Genomic DNA, 20,323 nt, shown 5'->3' on the forward strand with positions numbered 1-20,323 from the left:
TTTAATTCAGAATATGATTAAAATAAGAAAATAAACGAAAACAATCTTAGAATGAGAGAGTCAGTGATTCCATTCAGTTACATTAAGACCATACTATATATAAAGATAAGGAATTCACTTAAAGAGAATTACTTTAGAATATAATTGGGAGAAAGTGTGATAATAATCAGAGTTGTAATCATAAAAGATAGAGTGAAAACTACGTTTTGAAATTCTCTTGTTTAAGGACATAAAACTACACAAAACAAGAAACAGAGAGGGAGGTGTTTTTTTTTTTTTTTTACATTATTTTTCAAAGTTTGATAAAGATTTTGGGGGTAGGAATTTGGAGAGACAGAAAGGGGAAATACGTTTTATCAGAGCTATCCATAATGTACAGTCAAATGTACTTGATTGGGAAATTGATCTCATATTCTTGTCCTCCCTTTTCCTTCCAACTACGTTGAATCATCTCATTATTATGCTAATAACATGCTGGTTTGGCGTGTGAAATGAAGTAATTATGAATTAGGAGGAAGTTATCTAAAATTCTACAAGTCAAATTTTCATTGGTTAATTGTACCGCTAGTTTTTCCATAAAAATGGGAATCTCACATTCACGTCCTCACGTTTACACCATCCGAATTCTCCATCTGCCACGTCAGCTATGAAGTCTGTTTTGATTGCCGCGGTCCTGACGCTGTTACTTGTTAATGAATGTACACCCACACGTAAGTATAGGATTTTATCCAGTTTAATTTAGTTTTGAGTTTCTGTGACGTTATATGAGAAAATACTGAAACTTAATCTCCTCGATAACCACGAAGAGACATTATGGTTCAAATACCGATAAGAATAGTAACTTTTTTAAGGGTAAGGGAGGAGATTGACAATCTAAAGTTGTTAAGCGAACCGCATTCTTTAAGGTAAAGTAAACTGCAGCCATTATTAACCCACTACAGAATGGAATCCTCCTCAACGATTCATGTTGAGAGAAATGGACCATAATCTGCCACGCTGTTCCAGTGCGACTTGACAGAACGACCGTATTTAGCAGTCAGGTGCTTGGATCCTCTTCGTGTGCTATTTCACCCCTGATCCTGACCACTCGGCTACCGAGGCCCCACATTCTTTATTTGACAGATATCTGCTGCTAGCACACTTTTCTTTAACGTAACCTTTTACACAGACTAATTATATTACTTCATCATGTTGATCATACTCGTCAGATTGATTCACGAATAAAGCCAACCTGCGTTTGACAACGCGGATAAAGAGTGGTTATTCCGTGTTGAGCAGAAAAATTCCCCTTTTTATTTGGTTAATGATTGATTATGTTATTTTAATTATATTAATGTCTTACGTTTTCATGCTAATCATTCTAGTTTAATATTTGAATTTCTGTATTGTAGGTATTACGAGTGCTTTTGTGAATAACTGCGATTTAAGTTCCGGTACTTGTACTTTGCAGCCAGGCAGCACAGCCTCTTTCTGTGTTAACATATGTAAGTAGCAAAAAAGTTTGTTTTTTTTGTAAAATTCTAATATATACTAATAGTTTTATTCAGTCGGTAAAACCTGAAAAATAAAACATGATCTCTCTTGATCAGAATGGGCAGTAAATTGTAAAGTTTTAGGGGCATCAGCAACTTAAGACATAGTACGCCATGTTTAAATGTCTTTAATTTGCATGTTTACTTTAGTCGGATTGCTGGAAGTAAAACTATACTTCCAGCAAATGGGTTTTGCTCCCGGAAGTTTCCGGAAGCAAAACTCTTATTACTCTTGCTTCAGACCAATTAACTCAGTCATATTGTGAAAATGGCATAAAAATTCTTCATTTCACGAATCACTTGATGGAATTCGAACTTCTATCCCTTCCACTAGTCGTGGGGAGGACCGTGATTATATCAACTGTTCAAGAGAATTATTCACGAGTGCGAAGTAAAGCCATTGCATTTTGGTTTCTGTTTTGAGAAACTGTTCTAGTATTATGGAAAAGTTTCTGAAAACTGTTGCACAGGAAGCTGGAACCACATAAACAACAGTATATGAACGCGAAGAATATAATTTATGAATTTGCAGTTTTCCATTTTTGATTATTAGAACTTGAACCACTGTCTCATAATTTATAGTCTTCAAGCTTACATCCTTAAGATAATGAATTTGTAAATGTTGTAAATTTTTATCTAAGTTACTTATGGGGATTTGAAAACTGGGTACAATTGGCTTACACTGACAGAAGAATTATGTCTAAACTACTTCTTAGATATCGATTTTCACTACCGTGCTTCTGCAGTTGGAAATTTCGAAGTGTTTCCTGGAGAAAAGAGGTAGGGAGCGCATAATTAGGCTCATAAATAAGGGTAGTGTAAAACCAAAAATAAATATCATGTACAATTTTCAAAATGCTTGGCTGAGATTTCCATCTTTTTTTATGATTGCTAGTTGATTGATTTTGCGCGAAGCAGGGCCAGCTTAAGGGGTGAGCCAACGTGATAGTAACTATGTGCGCCAAAAAAGCAACAGAAAAGAAAAATGCCAGTATCAATCAAAAAGAATAAAAAAAAAAAAAAAAAAACAAGTGAACAGTTTAAGAAAAAAAAAAGAATTCGATATAGATAATTAGGTCAAAATTTTTGACTATTGGAAATAACTACTAAAACAAATTCATTTGCTAACTAATTGTTTGGTACGATATTTTGTGCCAAATTAACATCGCAAGCAAATAACTCTAAGAGGGGAATTTGAATATATCACAAGGTTTTCCCCTACCTTTCATAATTATGCGAATGCCTTTAATATTGCCGAACAGACGCTAAGTTCAAATACCGTCTGGAGTCTAGACGATGCAAAAAAAATTGGCAGTTGAATTGTAAATTGAATCCAAACTTGAGCTAACAAGAATTCGCTGCCGAAAAATAGTTTTTGATAATGAACATCAAAAAGAATTGAATGATAGAGAAAGCAAATTGTTGAATCCCCTATTTCGACGTTTTAGACGGGTCATTCCAGTGACTGCAAGACAGGTTTCAAAGAAACTTTCAAAGCAATTCACTCAGTGAAAGACAGGTTTGACTTGTTCAAAAGCATAACATTCATTTCCAGCATGGACGTAGAAATTCGTGTACAGGTGGTAACATAGTCATGGTAATTCCGATATGGATTTAGAAATTCTGTGTGGTGTGGTAGTTATACACATTATCGATCTCTAGCTGAAGAATTAAAATATATTCGAAACCATTTAGAAGGCAGTCAATTTTACTGAAAATCTCGCAGTCCGTGTGCTCAAAAAATTGAATACGTCATGGGAAAATTTTTTCGTGGTGCTGAAAACCTATCTACTGTTCCACGATGACACAAGGTTGATTGGATAGATTGACAAACTTATCAATTAAACATGCCGTTGCCAAATATTTAGATTTGGGTAACAGTTGAAGCCCGAAGAGTTAATCTTTGAGGCAGAAAATTTAATGACTATGTAATTATTAATGATACTAGTTAAGTTAAAAAATATATATTTTTTATTTTAAAATGTTAATAAAATAATCTAAACGAAATAATCAAAAAATCTATATTTTATTTTTGAACCGAAATCCTTTTTCAGTTTATACTTGTATAAAAGGGGCAAGTGCGACAAAGAAAAGTTGGGACAGGACGCCACAACTTTTTTAGCCGGTTCCTGCGAGAAGGCTGCTTAAAATCATGAGGCATCATTATACTGTATATGTTTAACTACATATATTATAGTATTGCCTGTTTGCTGTGTGAAAAACTTAAATTTTAGAAAAGAGAAAATATAAATATCCAACACACACACTCTCTCTCCTTCTTGTACATTAATGATCTTCTTCCATTGGCTGGAAATCGTATCCATAGTTTTGCTGATGATAGCACAATGCATTCCACTTTCCAGTTTGAGAAACCTTGCCCTGCACAAACAGCTTCAACTTCTCGAATATCTATTATTAATTCCCTAAATGCTGATCTCAACTTAGTTGATTTAAATCCTTCTAAAATTCAGTTATGTTTTATATTTCGCAAAACGAGGTTTCTTCTGCTCCTGTTCTTATCTTCAATGAGACTCAGATTTCTAAACTCCGACCACATATCTTTAATAGTTATTACCCTGACTTCTAATCTCTCCGCATCTAGAATACTGGGTTTTATGTTTTGCTCTCGGCGTTATTATCATTCTAAATAGCTACTCATTCTTTATAAATCTAAAATCAGCCCTGGCATTGAATATTGTTCGCGCATCTGGAGAAGTGCCTCTACAACCTCTCTCAGGCTTCTAGACATCATTCAAAAGGGCAGTTAGGTTAATTAATGACCCACCTCTTACAAAGTCTCTCCACTCTATCTTATAGACATTCTTTTTCTGCTGCATGCCTTTTCTATAGATATACTACTATGAGCATTCTTCTTCTGAATTGACTCTTCCTTTCTCTCTTCCAAACAAGTTGGAACACGTGTTGCAACCAGTCTTCAATCTTTTACTCTCCAACTTCAAACTCGTAGAACCAATTTTTCTTCTTTCTCTGTTGTTCTTTCAACTTCCGTTTTGTGTTTCTACCTCCTTCTCACGTATTTTACGAAAATTATAGCCTACAGTCTTTAGCTATTCAATCTAAAATCAACAATTATTTTCTTTCATCTTCTCAACCTTAACCCCATGCAGTGTAGGGAACAAAAAGTCCTCTTTGTATTCCCTGTCGTTTCCATTATCCATTAATTTGGATGCTCTGCTTTTGGTAGGTATTCGTAATGTGGAACAGGCTTTAACTGCAAAGGGATGCCATATTCTTAGGTATGTGATGCTATGCTTGCTTTTGATGAACATCCCTAATATTTTTGTAGAAAGAGCAATCGTCAAATGCGGTTGTGCTGCTATCACCACAATATAGAACAACAAAACGCAGCTTTTAATTTTCCCAGTTAGCTACATCCTAAGATTTGTGGTGCGGGAAATACAGTATACACTGATGGGCTAAAACTTTTTGACCACCTACCTAATATGATGTTGGTCCTCCACGTGCAGCCAAAACGGCTCGTACCCGGCGAGGCATGGACGCTACAAGATCTCTAAACGTGTATTCTGGTATCAGGAACCAACACGTAACCAGCAGATCCTTTACTCCTGTAAGGTCCGTGGTTGAGACGCCGCAGATCGGAGTTGCTGTTCCAACACAAACCACAGATGCTCGATGGGATTGATGCCTTGGGAATTTGGAGGCCAGGGCAATACCTGGAAGTCTTCCTCATGTTCCGCGAACCAGTCTAGAACAATCCGGGCTGTGTGGCCTGGCACATTATCCTGCTGAAAGACGCCACCGCCAGAGAGGAAGACCTTTGCCATGAAAGGGGGCACCTGGTCAGAAATGATATTTAGGTATAGTGTAGAGTGCGTTTAGGTTCTAACGGCACCAGGGGTTTCTCACATCTCCGCGTAGTATACATTGTGGTGTGATACAGAACACTGTAGAGGCCAGAGGTTTAAAATTGTACGGATATTGTGGTGTGTAATGTTTTGTACCGTTGTTCATCTGTCCTTTTATCCGTTGGATCCCTGATGAGCCCCACCGTTACCCACACTATACCTCGTGGAGGCAGCCCAGGTACACCAGTATTTTAGAGATTTACTATATACTCTGGCAGGTCCTGCCACCTAATTTCCTGAGATTCAGTGGCTAGAACCTATAAAAAAAATGAGGGGGGAGAAACACTAGAAATTGGGACAGGCCGAAAGAGATATAAGTTATGCGGGGTAGAGTTAAATTTTTTTTTTTTTTTTTTTTTGGGTGTGGGGCTTGTGTAGTTTTGAAAAGAGTCAAACGCTAGTCGCGGGATGGCTAGAGAGGAAAGGGCGACTGAAGACAGGGGGGGGAAAGACAGAAATATGGGGTCAGTAGTGAAGATAACCCCAAAAGTCGGTGGGGCACGCCCATGCCTCACCAGGTGAAGATAGGGGTGGCAGGGGGAGGGTACAGAGTAACCATTTCACATCGCCTAATGACGTTTCGACAGCAAACTGCACAATGTCTTTGTCGGATCTTCCTATGCCATTCCTGGGACATGTTGACCCATCCGTGTGAATGGTCAAGTCCACATAATGGCTCCAGTTTAAGCCAGTGGTCAGATCCAGGTGAAGTTAACGATTTGTTGTTCTTCAGATTGTAGCTGTTAGGTTTTTGTTTGGTTGAGGCATCTAAGGATCTTTATTCCGGATGACGAGTGGATGGTTTGTAGGAACATTCCTGCTAGGGTTGTGGATATGTTCTTTTTCTAGTAAAAAATCATGCGCAAACTGCGTTAAGGCTTTATAATTGTCCTCGCTCTCAAAGAGATATTGTTCTTGGTTTATTGGCGAGAAACGTATTCTGATTATTAAGAGGCAGCGGAGGTCTTTGCATAGTTGGCAGTGGTGCATGAGGTGCTTCCACGTCTCTGGCTGTCCACAGTGGCAGAGAAGGGTGTCATTCAAATCGAAACTGCAGAGTTTTGCTTTTATTGCGCCCTGTCCCTGGCGCTTCCGTAGCCAGGTGAGAAGGAGCAGCAGTGCGTAGCATATGCTTCTTGATTCGAGCCCGTCACCACAAAATTCAGCCTAGTATGACAGCCAACTATCATACTAGGCTGAATTCACCGCTTCTCATCTGATCACTGAAGTTAAGCATCGTTAGGCCCGGTCAATACTTGGAAGGGTGACCACCTGGAAATACCGGGTGTAATTGGCTTTTTTTCCAACGAGTTATAAATTACTGGAATAAGCTGCCTTCATGGGTGGTAGAGGCCGACAGTTTGGGGAAATTCAAAAGTCATCTGGATAGTACTTTCGGGTAAGGGAAGTGCATAGGATGATAGGTTTAATTTCCTTTTTATTTATTTTTTATTTTATTTTATTTAACTAAATAACTAAACTAAATATATAACTAAATAATTATTATTATTTAGTTATTTATTTTATTTATTTATTTATTTATTTTTTGTTTTATCTTTTTTTTTTTTTTTTTTGGCTGGTGCAGCATAAGCCATAGGCTTTCTTGCACCATGCGGCCGTTACTAATACTAAATACGCAAAATACGGAGGATGCGAAAAGGTCAGGGAATGACCACCGCATGTCCCCGAGCAATAAGGCCTTAGTTGCTAATGCTCCTAAAAACCAAATAACAACAACAACAGCGCCCTGTCCCGTGAGTAGATAAGGTGTCAACAGGCCCGGTGAAAACCACTTTGGACATTGGGAATCACTAACTGATTATCTGGTATGAATGGTCGGGTGACTTTCCATTTTGTCTAAGTTATCCAGCGGATTTGCCAGACCTGCTGTAGGTGGATGAAAAGGCGTTTACGATCTTTTTACAATCGTAAAAAGATCGTAAGTTTGCGTTCTTTCGTCAAGTTTACGATCGTTCGCCGGGTGAGTTGTGTAGTCTAGGCAGGTGATTTCTCTGCCTTTGGATAGCTGATAAAGCAACTCACAACGGACGATCTCTAGCTCCAGGGGCAGAGCGCCCAATAGCACCTGGAGGGCGTAGGGTGTTTACATTCAGCAGGCTCTCGAGATTGTCAGTAGGACTGAACGTTGAATGGTCTCTAGCTTCCTTTTGTTTACTGCTGTTACCGCCTTGTGGAACCAGACTCCTGATGCGTATGTTATTGCTGGTAAGAAGACTGCCTAATAGAAGAGGACTAAGGTCTTCTTCTTAACCCAAGTCGCAGCGAGTGACTATAGCTATTAGTCTGGAGTATCTTTTGATTTTGCTTCGGAGGTAAGTAAGGATGGAGTGTGAATGACAGATTTTAATCTAGCAGAATACCAAGATATTTAAGTTCGGTGGAAAGCTTAATTGTTGTTTCGTGAATCTTTATCTGGGGAGGCCTTCTGATATTGAGAGAACCTTTAAGTTCTCTTAAAGAGAACCTTTAAGGATAGAGCAGGTTTTTGTTGGGGATATCTTTAAGTGGTTTTGGGTGGCCCAGTCTTGTAGGATATTTATAGCACTGTTTGCAGAGATCTCCAGTTGAGCTCTTGAGTCTGCCGCCAGGATCAGGTCATCAGCATAGGCCTGTGACCTCACATCACCGGGGTCGCGGTTTAGAAAACTGTCGAGCACCACGTTCCAGAGAAGTGGGCCAAGTACTGAGCCTTGTGGGCATCTTCTATAGACTGTTCTTGTGACTGAGCAGTATGGAGCACTGGCTGTTACTAATCTCCTAAATGCTGATCTCAACTTAGTTGATTTAAATCCTTCTAAAACTCAGTTATGTTATATTTCACAAAACGAGGTTTCTTCTGCTCCTGTTCTTATCTTCGACGAGACTCAGATTTCCAAACTCAGGCTACATATCTTTAATAGTTATTACCCTGACTTTTTATCTCTCTTAAACTAACGTCAAAAATGTTGCTTCCTCTGCATTAAAAACCTGGGTTTTATGTTCTGTTTGCGAGATAAGTTTTATACAATTGTACAAATTTGCTGGTAGTTTTGCCTTCCGGAGTCTGCCGAGGACGCTTGGCCACCAGAGGGAGTCAAATGCCCCGACAAAATCTACTGAAATGACAAGGAAATATTTATGATTGGTAGTGGTAGCTGCTTTGACGATATTCTCTAAGTCGTCTTCTGTGGAGCATTCCCTCCTAAAGCCGTATTAGTTTTCAGAGTGAAGGCCAGCCTTGGAGTAATGAATTTCTATTCTATTGCGTAGAAGACGTTTTACGAGTTTGTTTAGTATGGATAGAAGAGTGACGGGCCGGTATGACTCCGGAAGGTCTTGGGGTTTTGTCTGATTCTTGAGAATAAGCCTTAAATTTTGCAGATCTCCATACTGCTGGGAAATGGCCTGCTTCAAAGCAATGGTTGAAGAGGTTTAAGATCTCATTTGGGATGATTTCAACAGCCTTCTTTACGATCTCGGGCTCCAGAATATCTTCTCCTGGAGATTTCTTGTTTTTAATTTTTGCTGCAGCGGTATCCAGTTCTTCCTTGGTGAAGCGGTCTTCCACTTGGGCTGTGGTGTATGTGCTGTTTTCCTCATATAATAGTATTTGCTCTGAGGTGTTTGGTGGCGTGTGTTGAAGGAACATGGCGTCAAGGATGTTATTTATAGATTCGGTCCATGTCTTTGTATATGTGCCTTGTGGCGTCTTGGTGGCTGGGATGACTTCTCCTCTAGGGAGTTTGTTTGTGAACACTCTGTAGATCACCGCCCATGGAGCAGAATTTTCAACTGTAGAGACTAGGTGATCCCAGGAGCGCTTCTTCCTTTGTTTAATCAGGGTTGTGTATTCATTTCTTGACATTCGGTACTGCTTCTTGAGATATTCTAATTCCGCTTCCGGCCATGTCCGTCTTGCGCGTTGAAAATTTTTCCGTCGGGTGTAAACCTCCCGTCGCAGTTGGTGGAGCTCTGGGCACCACCAGGGTACAGCTCCAAGACACGGTTTCTTCCTTTTAATACAGTTATTTGAGGTGTCAATGACTAGGCTTACAATTGTCTTTTGGTGCTGGTCCGGGTCTAGTCTAACTGTGCTGAGAGAGTGGGCGGCCATGATCAGTAAATCATTAAATTGCTGCCAGTTTGCCTTGTCAATTGCAAATCTATGGAGAGTTTGCCTTATAATTGGTTGTCGGCTTACTGATCGATGCATTTGGAAAGTTATTACACGGTGGAGAAAGTTAGAGAAAAAACCAGCTTTCTCTTCCTGTCCAGGATGAAAGGTGTCGTGCAACGGATCTTGTGGCCAGGGCGATATCAATTGTGGCTTCCCACATTGTACTAGAGAAGGTCGGTAGGTTATCTGGTTGGTTGAGACTTGAGAAACAACTGTTTACAAGGTATTCTTCCAGTCATTGTCCGTTGTTTTTGCCTCGTCTGTCTTGAGTTTCACTGAACCTCGTTGGTGACCTGCAGTTTACGTCGGCGGCAACGATGATTTTCGCATTTGGGAATTCTAGCGAGATGCTTTGATCTAATAATCAGGAGAATATCCTCCCCCTGACGAGAATTAAAGGAAACTGCGTAAAATCCCCCAAAGGAATACATAGGGTGCATAGTATTAGGGTCAGGCGCCACCTGTGGTTTCCCACATCTGCACCATATGTACACTGTGAAGTAATACAGAACTATTGTAAATGCCAGAAAATTATTCTGTGTTGAATACATAATATTGTGTTGGGTTCTGTTAGGTGTGCTGGCATTTGACCACAAGGCCCCTGGTGGAACCTCACGTTGCCCGCACACACTGCTAGAAGGTAGTCAGGCTGACCATTATTTTCTGGCTAGTCTCTGCAGGGTCGCCTAAGCTTCCTGACAGAGACCAATGTAAAGAAAAAAGAAAAAAAAAGAGAGTTAGAGCGGGTGGGCTTTAAAGTCAAGAAAAGGGGGACAGGTAGAAATATGGGGGTTGAAGAAGAAGGCATTCCCCAGGTACAATGGAATACATCCATCAGGCAAAAGTAGGCGGAAGTAGGGGATGGGAGTGGGAGAAAAGTTGCCGTGCAAGAGAGCACAAGCGTGATCACCTTTTAGCACAATCTTCTTGATCTTCTCATCCAGGTCCGGTCTTCATGTCAATTTCAGCGGTGATGTCCAGTCCTCTCCGCTGATTTGTATCTAAGTCAGTAGCAATATAAATAGGAATGCAGCTGTGGTTGTTCTATACTGGATCTTCTCAGATTTGGTGGTGGTGAAGTCTCGTTTGCTGGTAGGCCTCTGCATTGATTCCCAAAATATAGATGGTTGTCTTCTCTTGGTTTTGATGATGATCCCTTTTGTGACTATATCCATGGTAGGGTCTTCCATCGTGCCAATACGTCTTGTGCTTAGCGCGTAAAGGCGACATAGTCTTCTTCTCTTTCGAGAATGTGCTGTTCGTTGTTTTTAGGAAGGTGATGCTATGGGCACAGGCTGCCCAGGGAAGCAAATAATGTGGTATTTTGATGACAGTGAGATCAGGGTTCCTGACCAGAATAGCCGACCATGGGGTCTCTCCGTCCACTTGAACGATCTTATAAGTCAACGGATACCCTCTGACTGCTTTACTTTGCGAGTATGGCTCTTGAAGAAAGAGGTTTTCGAGGTTCGCCTCATCTGCTTTTTCCTCAACTGCGCTGAAATTGCTTTAGCTCGCTGGGCATTAATTTGTGCAAATTTTACAGCGATAGTATTAAATGATTTAAGGTAATTCCCCATAATCGAGCCTTAGTTGGCATGCGCTCTTAGCTTTTGTGTAGACCGGGCATTTATTTTCCCGGATGGAATGAGCTGCCTGCATTTTCATTGATTTGCAGTTTGCGCAAGTGGGTGGGTCTTCTTTTTTAGGGCACGAGTTAAAATCGTGGCCTCTCTCAGCACAGTGTCCACATGTGGGTTGAGCTTGGGTACACATGTGTATTGTGTGCCCAGAACGATAAGACTTGTAGCATTTCGGGACAGCGACAAGCTCCTTGAAGTGGTGACTGCCCCAATTTATGAACACTATTTTGTTGACTTATTGTTCTCCAGATTGCAGTGGAAATCTTAACTACCCAGCTGGTAGAATTTCTCACTGTGCCATTTTTCTCAGGTAGAATTTTTTCACTGTGCCGGAATCAAAATCCTGCAAATAAATGGACAGAGATCTAGAGTTGCGATGGACGAGATCAGAGCTACAGGAATAGAGCATAAAATTGATATCATCTGCTCGCAAGAACCATTTTATTCTAGACAGGTTGGTGGAGCAGTTAATAAGATCATGGGTTTTCCTTAGTCAGTCAGATGAGTACACTCATTGGATGATCCTCCTAGGGCAGCTATTGTTATCTTGATTAAGGATTTAGTTGTAACTACGATTTCAGGAGATTGTTCTGACGCTGTAATTTGTGTGATTATTTATACGACATCAACTGCTTTCTATCTAGCATCGGTGTACTGTCCACCATCTGAGGAATTCGAACTGTGGCTTCATCGCCTTGACAGTATATGCTAAAAAGTTTCGTCTAAAAACTTAATTATAGCGGCTGATATGAATGCAAAATCCAATTTTTGGCATAGCAGAATTATTGACCCCAGAGACTTGGCCTTAGAGGACTTTATCGTATATTTTTATCTTTGAGTCCAAAACTTATCCAAAAAACCTCCCACCTTCTCCACGTCCAAAGAACAATCTAATATCGACGTAACCTTAACATCTGCTAAAATGGATGGTTTGATTGTGGACTGGGATGTAATTCCAGGACTTATTAACAGTGACCACCAGGCTATTATTTTCGGGATCTCATCTAGACACAATTGCGTTGATGAACAACCTAAAGATCTTCGACAATTTTCTGTGAAGTTGACAAAATGGAACAAATTTAAGGAGTACTTAAACGCAATCCTTATATGGGATATTCAAAACGCCTTAAACTCAATGACAGCACTCGAATATGTCAACTTTATCCAGACTCATCTTTTCCTTGCTATGCAATACGCCAGCAAAAGAAAACAGCCCAAGAAGCCTTTTGTCCCGTGGTGGGCACATGAACTGTCACACTTACGAACACAAGTCCTTCAAGCGCGGAGGAACCTTTAGAGAAACAGACATCTCTGTGGATGTGCAGACTTACCAGGAAATTTATGTCAGTTTCAGGAAAAGAAACCAGAGGGAGATTATCAATTCCAAGAGCAGTTGATGGCAAAACTTAGTTAAATAAATAGGGAACACAGAACCGTGGTGTTTAATTTACCGCATTACAAAAATAAAATGATTGCAGGAGACGTGTATAATTCTGTTAAGGAGCAAGGACAGGAAACAAGTGACTGGATTTCCACAATAAGGTCTATTGTGTCCAATCTTTTCCCTTTGGATTCCCCTGAATTTGATACACAAGAGCAACAGAAGATAAGACACAGTAATGAAATTTATAGTGGCCCTACGGAAATCGTCTCCTTTACCCTCTTAGATCTGGTGGGTGCTGTTAGTAAACTACACAGTAAAAAATGTCCTAGGATTGGCCTTATTGAGAACGGTGTTATTGTTAAATGTTTTAACCTGTTTCCATAAATTCTGTTAAATGCGAAAATGTATTTTTATTTTGTTACACAGAGTATTAAAAACTACGATAAATAAATTAGCTTTCGGCTGGATGGCAGCCTTCATCAGATTAAAATACTTTGAATGGCAGTTGGAATAGAGATGCACTGCCAGGATGGTGCGTGAGGAACGTGGTTAATTGTTTGTTGATGTTTGTGGCTGTGACGTATGGTGGTGACGTGGCCAGCGTTTGTCTATGGACAGAATTACTGCTTCTGTGATGGGATTAAGTTGACAACCACTGTTCCTGTTCAACGAGGTATCCGAGCATTTTATATTTAACGATTCCAACCAGGTGCGCCTTAGGTAATGGTGGGACCTGTCCACAACCACGACATCGCGGTGTGGGTCGATGTCGTGGTGGGTTGTCCAGACATGCTCGGCAATAGTTGCGTGTTCTACATCCGCCAAACGGATCGCCCTTTTATGTGCTGAGAGGCGTTTCTCGAGTCGACGTCCAGTCTCTCCAAAGTAGCAGCTCGTGCAGTCACGGCAAGAGATGCGATAGACCAAACCACTCTGTAGAAGGGTGGGGACAGGCGTTTTTATGTTGGAAAGGAGAGAACGCAGTTTCTTGCCTGGGAGTTGGATGCACTTTATCCCATGCGATCTTAGGATTCTACCGATCTGCTGTGACAGGTTGGGGTAGTATGGGATGAATGCCCTCGTGGATGACTCGTCACTGTTGGCGTTGCTGTTGGTCGTCACGTTGTCGACCAACAGCAACGCTATGTAGACGATGTGTTCGTAGTGATCCCTAGAGACTCAGGTCAGCGACTCCTAACCCACCTCAACTCACTGTCGCCCTTCATAAAATTCACGATTGAGCTGGAGTCGAACAACTCTATACCATACCTAGATACACTTGTCCGGCGCGAAGACACATGCTTGAAGACGACAGTTTATCGTAAGCCTATGTGTGCTGGCCAATTTACCAACTTCCAGTCAGCACACGCACGGAGCCACCTCCTCTCAACCGCCCGAACCTTGCTAACTCGCGCCTGGACACACTCCAGCTCTGCAGATGAAAGGCGCAAAGAGATCACCAGAGTCAAAGTAGACCTTACGAGGTGTGGCTATCCCATCGACGTCCTTAACAGGTGTGATCTACAAGCACGCGACAACGTGACGACCAACAGCAACGCCAACAGTGACGAGTCATCCACGAGGGCATTCATCCCATACTACCCCAACCTGTCACAGCAGATCGGTAGAATCCTAAGATCGCATGGGATAAAGTGCATCCAACTCCCAGGCAAGAAACTGCGTTCTCTCCTTTCCAACATAAAAACACCTGTCCCCACCCTTCTACAGAGTGGTTTGGTCTATCGCATCTCTTGCCGTGACTGCACGAGCTGCAACTTTGGAGAGACTGGACGTCGACTCGAGAAACGCCTCTCAGAACATAAAAGGGCGATCCGTTTGGCGGATGTAGAACACTCAGCTATTGCCGAGCATGTCTGGACAACCCACCACGACATCGACCCACACCGCGATGTCGTGGTTGTGGACAGGTCCCACCATTACCTAAGGCGCACCTGGTTGGAATCGTTAAATATAAAATGCTCGGATACCTCGTTGAACAGGAACAGTGGTTGTCAACTTAACCCCATCACAGAAGCAGTAATTCTGTCCATAGACAAACGCTGGCCACGTCACAGTCACAAACATCAACAAACAATTAACCACGTGCCTCACGCACCATCCTGGCAGTGCATCTCTATTCCAACTGCCATTCAAAGTATTTTAATCTGATGAAGGCTGCCACCCAGCCGAAAGCTAATTTATTTATCGTAGTTTTTAATGCTCTGTGTAACAAAATAAAAATAAATTTTCGCATTATGAATCCAGAGCACGTAGGCTTGTTTTATTAATTCTGTTAAACCTTATGAACAAATGTCTCCTTGAGGGTATTTTTCCAAGGCAATGGAAAGTGGCTTTGCTGAAATTCTTCACAAGCCACGGACACCAACATCCGATCCTTGTGCTTACAGACCAATTTCATTGCTTGCGAATCTTGGAAAACTCTTTGAAAGACTTTTAGCCCCGAGACTCCATAAGATGTTAAGTGAGAAACAACTTTGTTTCTCAATTAAAATTTGGCTTCAAAAAAGGGAAATCTACGGAGGAGGCCATACCTGCTCTAACTACTTATGCTCGAAATTCTACGTGAAAGTATGTTTTGGCTGTGTTTGTGGACTTCGAAGGTCATGGCATATGCAATCTTAAGGTCATGGCATATGCAATCTTAAGGTCATGGCATATGCAATCTTAAGCACACCTTAATGATCTCTCAAAAGCCATTTGTATAGGACTGCATTCCAGAGAAGAGGCCCCCAACTCCGATCCTTGAGGGCATCCTCTGGATATAGAGGAACTATATGTAAGGTTGATTTTTTTTTTTTTTTTTTTTTTTTTTAGGAGCATTAGCGACTAAGGCCATATTGCTCCGGGATATGCGGTGATCATTCCCTGACCTTTCCGCATCCTTCGTATTTGGTAGTGACGGGCTCGAACCCCGGTCTAATCAAGAAGCATGTGCTATGCACTGCTGCTCCTTCCCACCTGGCTACGGAGGCGCCTATATGTCAGGTGCTTTGCAATTACCTTTATCATGCGGTCACTGAAATAAGATCTTAAGACCTTGTAGGTATAATCATCACAATTAGTATGATAAAGGTAATTGCAAAGCACCTGACATATAGTTCCCCTATATCAAGAGGATGCCCTCAAGGATCGGAGTTGGGGCTCTTCTCTGGAATGCAGTCCTAGACAAATGGCTTTTGAGAGATCATCAAGGTGTGCTTAAGATTGCATATGCCATGACCTAGTGGTGGCCATCGAGGGGAGATCCAGAAAGGTGCTTGAGGAGTGTATGCAACGAATTATTGACGATTTGGTAACATGGGTGAATACAAATAAATAAAAAATTTCACCAAGTAAGACGACTTTTATGACTTTTGGCAATCACTTCAACTATAGCAGACCTCCTAGGATCCTTCTTAATAACATACAGATACCATATGTCTCGGAGACTAAATATTTAGGAGTTATATTAGATGATAGATTAAGTTTTCAGTCGCATGTTTCAAAATTGAAGAACAAAATTTGAAATTTTACTGCCTCAGTGGTTAGGATCTCTAGGAAAGAATGCGATCTTACTAGGAAGACATTATCATTGTATTATAAGACGATCTTTTTGCCTGTAGTTTCTTATCTTTTAGCATCAAAATGTTTCCAAAGTCAAGATAAAAACAAAGATCCGGCTTATTAACCATTCACCGCATTCCAAGAAATACTTCTAGCAATGCCTTGCAGATTTTGGGAGGAGTAATACTACTTGACCTCTACATCATTTATCGAGGAATATTGTACAATCTCAAAAAGGGACTTTCGATCACAGCGTACGGAATAACAACCGACCCCACAAATAACATAAAGCAAAAAAAAAGGCTAGAATTTGGAGTGAATTAACTGGAATTTGACAATGCAGATAGGATGAAAGTCAATTTGGTCTCATCACTAGGAAATATATACAAAAGGCTGACTACCTAACATCCCCAGCTATCAACTCATAGTTTACATCAAATATGTACACTTCCTATCTGCTCACGGGACACGGTTCTTTACGGGCTAAGCTCTTTGAACGTGGATTCGAACCTGATCCATACTGTTTATGTAATGACCTCGAAACTTGGATACATGTTCTCATATTTTTCCCGGAATATGAACAATTTAGACAGACTTTAGTTGGTCTTGTTCCAGAGTTATCAGAAGAAAACGTCAGTATTCTTGTTGAGTGTACCAGTAACTTTAAAGCCTTCATTATTTTGCTACAAATGTTTTCAAGAAGTGTCTTCAACTAAAATCCCTGGCTCTCAGAAGATGTAATTAAGTGATCTCCTCAACTTCTTTCTCTCATTTTTTTTTTCCAGTATATACATACACATGAACAATTACATACATATATGCGTTGGCGTGGGGGTATGATCGCTAAGGTTGTTATGCCGAATTATGGGCCGAAAGGATTTTTGGCACGTTAATTTTTGTTGTACGGGGTTTTCGTTAGCGTAAAGATAGAGGTGGGGGAGACAGAAGACTTGGGGGTGAGAGACAGAAATATAGGACCAATGGGATAGTGAGCCCCAGTTTTCAGTGAGGAATGCCCATGCCCCACCAGAGTAGAAGTGTAGGGTGCCGAGGAGGGGAAGGAACGAAGGTCGTCTCCTCCCCCTCCCCAAGAATGTGGGAATAAAAGGTGAAGGGGCTAGGATGCCCTCTTCAGGTCGCCGTCAGTCTGTTGGCAGTTATGCTGCTTTTTATCTCTTCTCTGTTTTCAATGTTACTCATGGAGTAATCCCCCTCCTAACGTCTCTTCCAGTTGTCAGAGTTCCATTTGGTCGAGTCTGGTGTCCCACGAATTTCGATTTTCTGTTTCATCTGGTAGCGTTTCTTGTCAGTCTCTGTGCTGATTGCTGTAGATTGCAATTAGCATTTTCCTCCTGGCGAATAGATCCTGCGCAAAGAGGGAGAGCGCCCTGTATTCTTCCTCTGAGTCCAGGAAGTGGCACTCCAATCGCTTCAGAAGGTATCTGATTCTTGTTATGAGAATCCCTCTGAGGTTCTCATATTGTGGACATTCATAAGCTATGTGGCTCCAACTTTCGCTCTTCCCGCATGTACAGCTGGGATCGTTGGTGAGTCCCAGCTCGAAAAACCTTTCATTGTAGGGGCCATGTCCTGTTAACAGCGTTGTCATATAGTACCCTGGGAAGTACCACACCAATTGTTTTGGATATATCTTGCGGATGTCCTGTAGGAAGTTTTTTACCACTTCTCCCTTAGTAGTCTCAGTCCACCTTCTCTGCCAATGGTTTAGGAGGTGGGTCTGTAATTTGACTTTTTCATTCTTTAGGCTGTTCACCGGATCAGTTGTGTAGACCTGGTGGGTGATAGCTACTCCTCTGGATAGCAGGAACAGCAACCCTGCCTGGATAACCTCCAGATCCATGGAGAGCACTCCAGCAAGCACCTGCAGTGCGTGCTGGGGTGGTTACTGTGATGCAAGCTCGCGTTGTTGTGAGTAATATGGTCCTTTGGATCGTTTCAAGTGTTCTGTTCACAACCAGTGCCGCTTTGGGAAACCACACCGCTGCTGCATAGGTGATTGCTGGTAGGAAAGTGGTTTTGTAGTATATTGACAGGGTTCTATTTTTGAGACCCCAGTCCTTTGTGATCCAGGCTACCATCCCAGAGTAGCCCCTGATTTTTCTCCGGATGTATTTCAGGTGCTGCTGGAAAGACAAGTTATTATCCAGGATTACGCCTAAGTACTTTAGCTCGCTTGCGAATTTTATGGTGACATTTTCAATTTTTATTTGTGGGAGGGCCCCGCAATTGTAGTTTCCCTTTGAGGAGGATTGATGAGGTCTTGTCTGGTGAAATTTTTAATTGGTGTTTGGAAGCCCATTGTTGTAGCCGCTGTAGTGCCCGGTTTGCCAACGCCTCCAGTTGAGCCCAGGAGTCCGCCTGCACTGTCAAGGTAAGGTCATCTGCAAACGCATGCGCTCTCACGGGTCTCAGGTCCATTTCCAAGAACTCATCGAGGACCATGTTCCACAGGAGTGGCCCCAGAACCGACCCCTGCATGCATCCTCTGTGCACCTCTCTCGTAAGTTTCTGGTACTGCACTGCGCTCCAGCAGTGTATGGTGCATGTGTGGCTCCTGCTGTCTTTCATTGTTGGTTCAGGTTGTTCTCTTGTTTCGGCCTGCGAGCGGGTCTCCCTTTCGAATTTAGGGTCTACTTCCTTTAGGTTTTTCCTCTTTCTTAAGGTGGCCCCGGAACGGGCCTCCTCCATCTCGTCTGGTTGATCTATTATGGTCAGTTCGTCGCTTTGTTTCTGCATCCGGGAATCCTTAATTTTTTCGTGTCTCCCTTCCATTTTTACGTATTCCGAATAATCGGGAGAGTTCTGATAATCGGGAATGCTTCAGTATATTCTGGTAGCTCTTTTAAAAAGATGTTAGTTGTTACCCAGCACAAGTTCGTAGGTTTATCTGTTGCTGCACAAACAGTTTTCAAAGATATGGTCTCTCCCCCATTTCACTTTGGAGGGGGAGACAACAGCCGAATGCAAAAATACCCCCTAGAAGAGTGGAACTACTTCTCTAGGGGATTTCTAAGGGGCGGCGAGCACAGTGGTGGCATTCAAAATATAGTAGAGTGGTCGAGAAGATAGTTCGCGCCTTACCATGGAAAGTTTATGGCAGGGGATGGATACACGATATCCCATAGTTTTCTTTATAAAATCACTCAGTTTGTTGAAAAGTTGGGATCCAGTCACTGTCCAAAGTTACAATCGCTATAGCACCTCCCTAATCAAGGTGTCAGGTTGAGACGTGGTCGCCGCATTATATCGGCAGCCTCTCTATAGCCCTGCCCCCAGCCACATGGTGACCATGCGGTCTGGCAACAAAGGATACAAATAAATAATCAGACGTTGTTCCCAAGTAAATGACAAAACTTTCTCACCAGCGTGATCCTCTGTTCTTTTTAATCTTGTTTACACACTTTTCTTGGGTTAAATAACGCTTAAAACACATTTAAAATCAAAAATTACGGAGTTGACTAAAACACGTCCGCACGGTAAGACGGCCATGTTGGCGATCCCCTCCAGTCAGAGGCGGATTTAACGGCGGGCGCACCAGGCGCGCGCCCTGGGCCCCGACTTCTGAAGGGCCCACGCAAAACCCCAACAAATTAGTTGAACATATTAGTTCAACTAATAGTTAAACTAATATGTTCAACTATTAGTTCAAAACTTTGTGATTATTATTATGCTATTATTGATTATATTATACATATATTATATTCAAATTTTATTGGAAATAAAACATTAATAGTACATAATATTTTTTACTAATTTAAAAAAAATGGTTAACATGTATTTTTATTTTTCCTGTCTCTCTCTTTTTTTTAAGGGGCCCAATATTTTCTTCTGCGCCCGGGGCCTCAACCGACCTTAATCCGCTCCTGTCTCCAATGGGTGCGGGATTTAGTGCTTTTCGCACATCACAGGTAATAATAGACCCTGGCCTGGATTCCAGTGCCAGAGTTGGACACCAGGCAGCAGCTGCCCGGCTATTGGCTGCTCCCTGGTGGAAAAGTGTCCTGACTCAAACCAGAACACACACTAACATCTCACACCCAAACATTTACACTTTTCCCGGCCCGCTATACAGGGTTCCTTTACCAAAACAGAAGACAAGGTAGAGATTGGCTTTT

At 41.7% G+C, this 20,323-nt stretch overlaps 1 protein-coding gene across 1 annotated transcript in view; it reads left to right on the top strand.

The window, feature by feature from the left end:
• Positions 1 to 607: 607 nt before the first annotated feature.
• Positions 608 to 20,323, top strand: part of LOC150077976 (uncharacterized) — a 45,572-nt gene continuing 25,856 nt past the window's right edge. Inside the window, exons 1-2 of the mRNA XM_090385098.1 lie at positions 608 to 710; positions 1,392 to 1,484. Coding sequence (XP_090241224.1) covers positions 647 to 710; positions 1,392 to 1,484 — 157 coding nt within the window. The 5' untranslated portion in view covers positions 608 to 646. The remainder of the gene's footprint in view (positions 711 to 1,391; positions 1,485 to 20,323) is intronic.

The sequence above is a fragment of the Mastigoproctus giganteus genome, chromosome 11, assembly GCF_048544385.1.
Source record: "Mastigoproctus giganteus isolate SK-2022 chromosome 11, ASM4854438v1, whole genome shotgun sequence".
NCBI lineage: Eukaryota > Metazoa > Arthropoda > Arachnida > Uropygi > Thelyphonidae > Mastigoproctus > Mastigoproctus giganteus.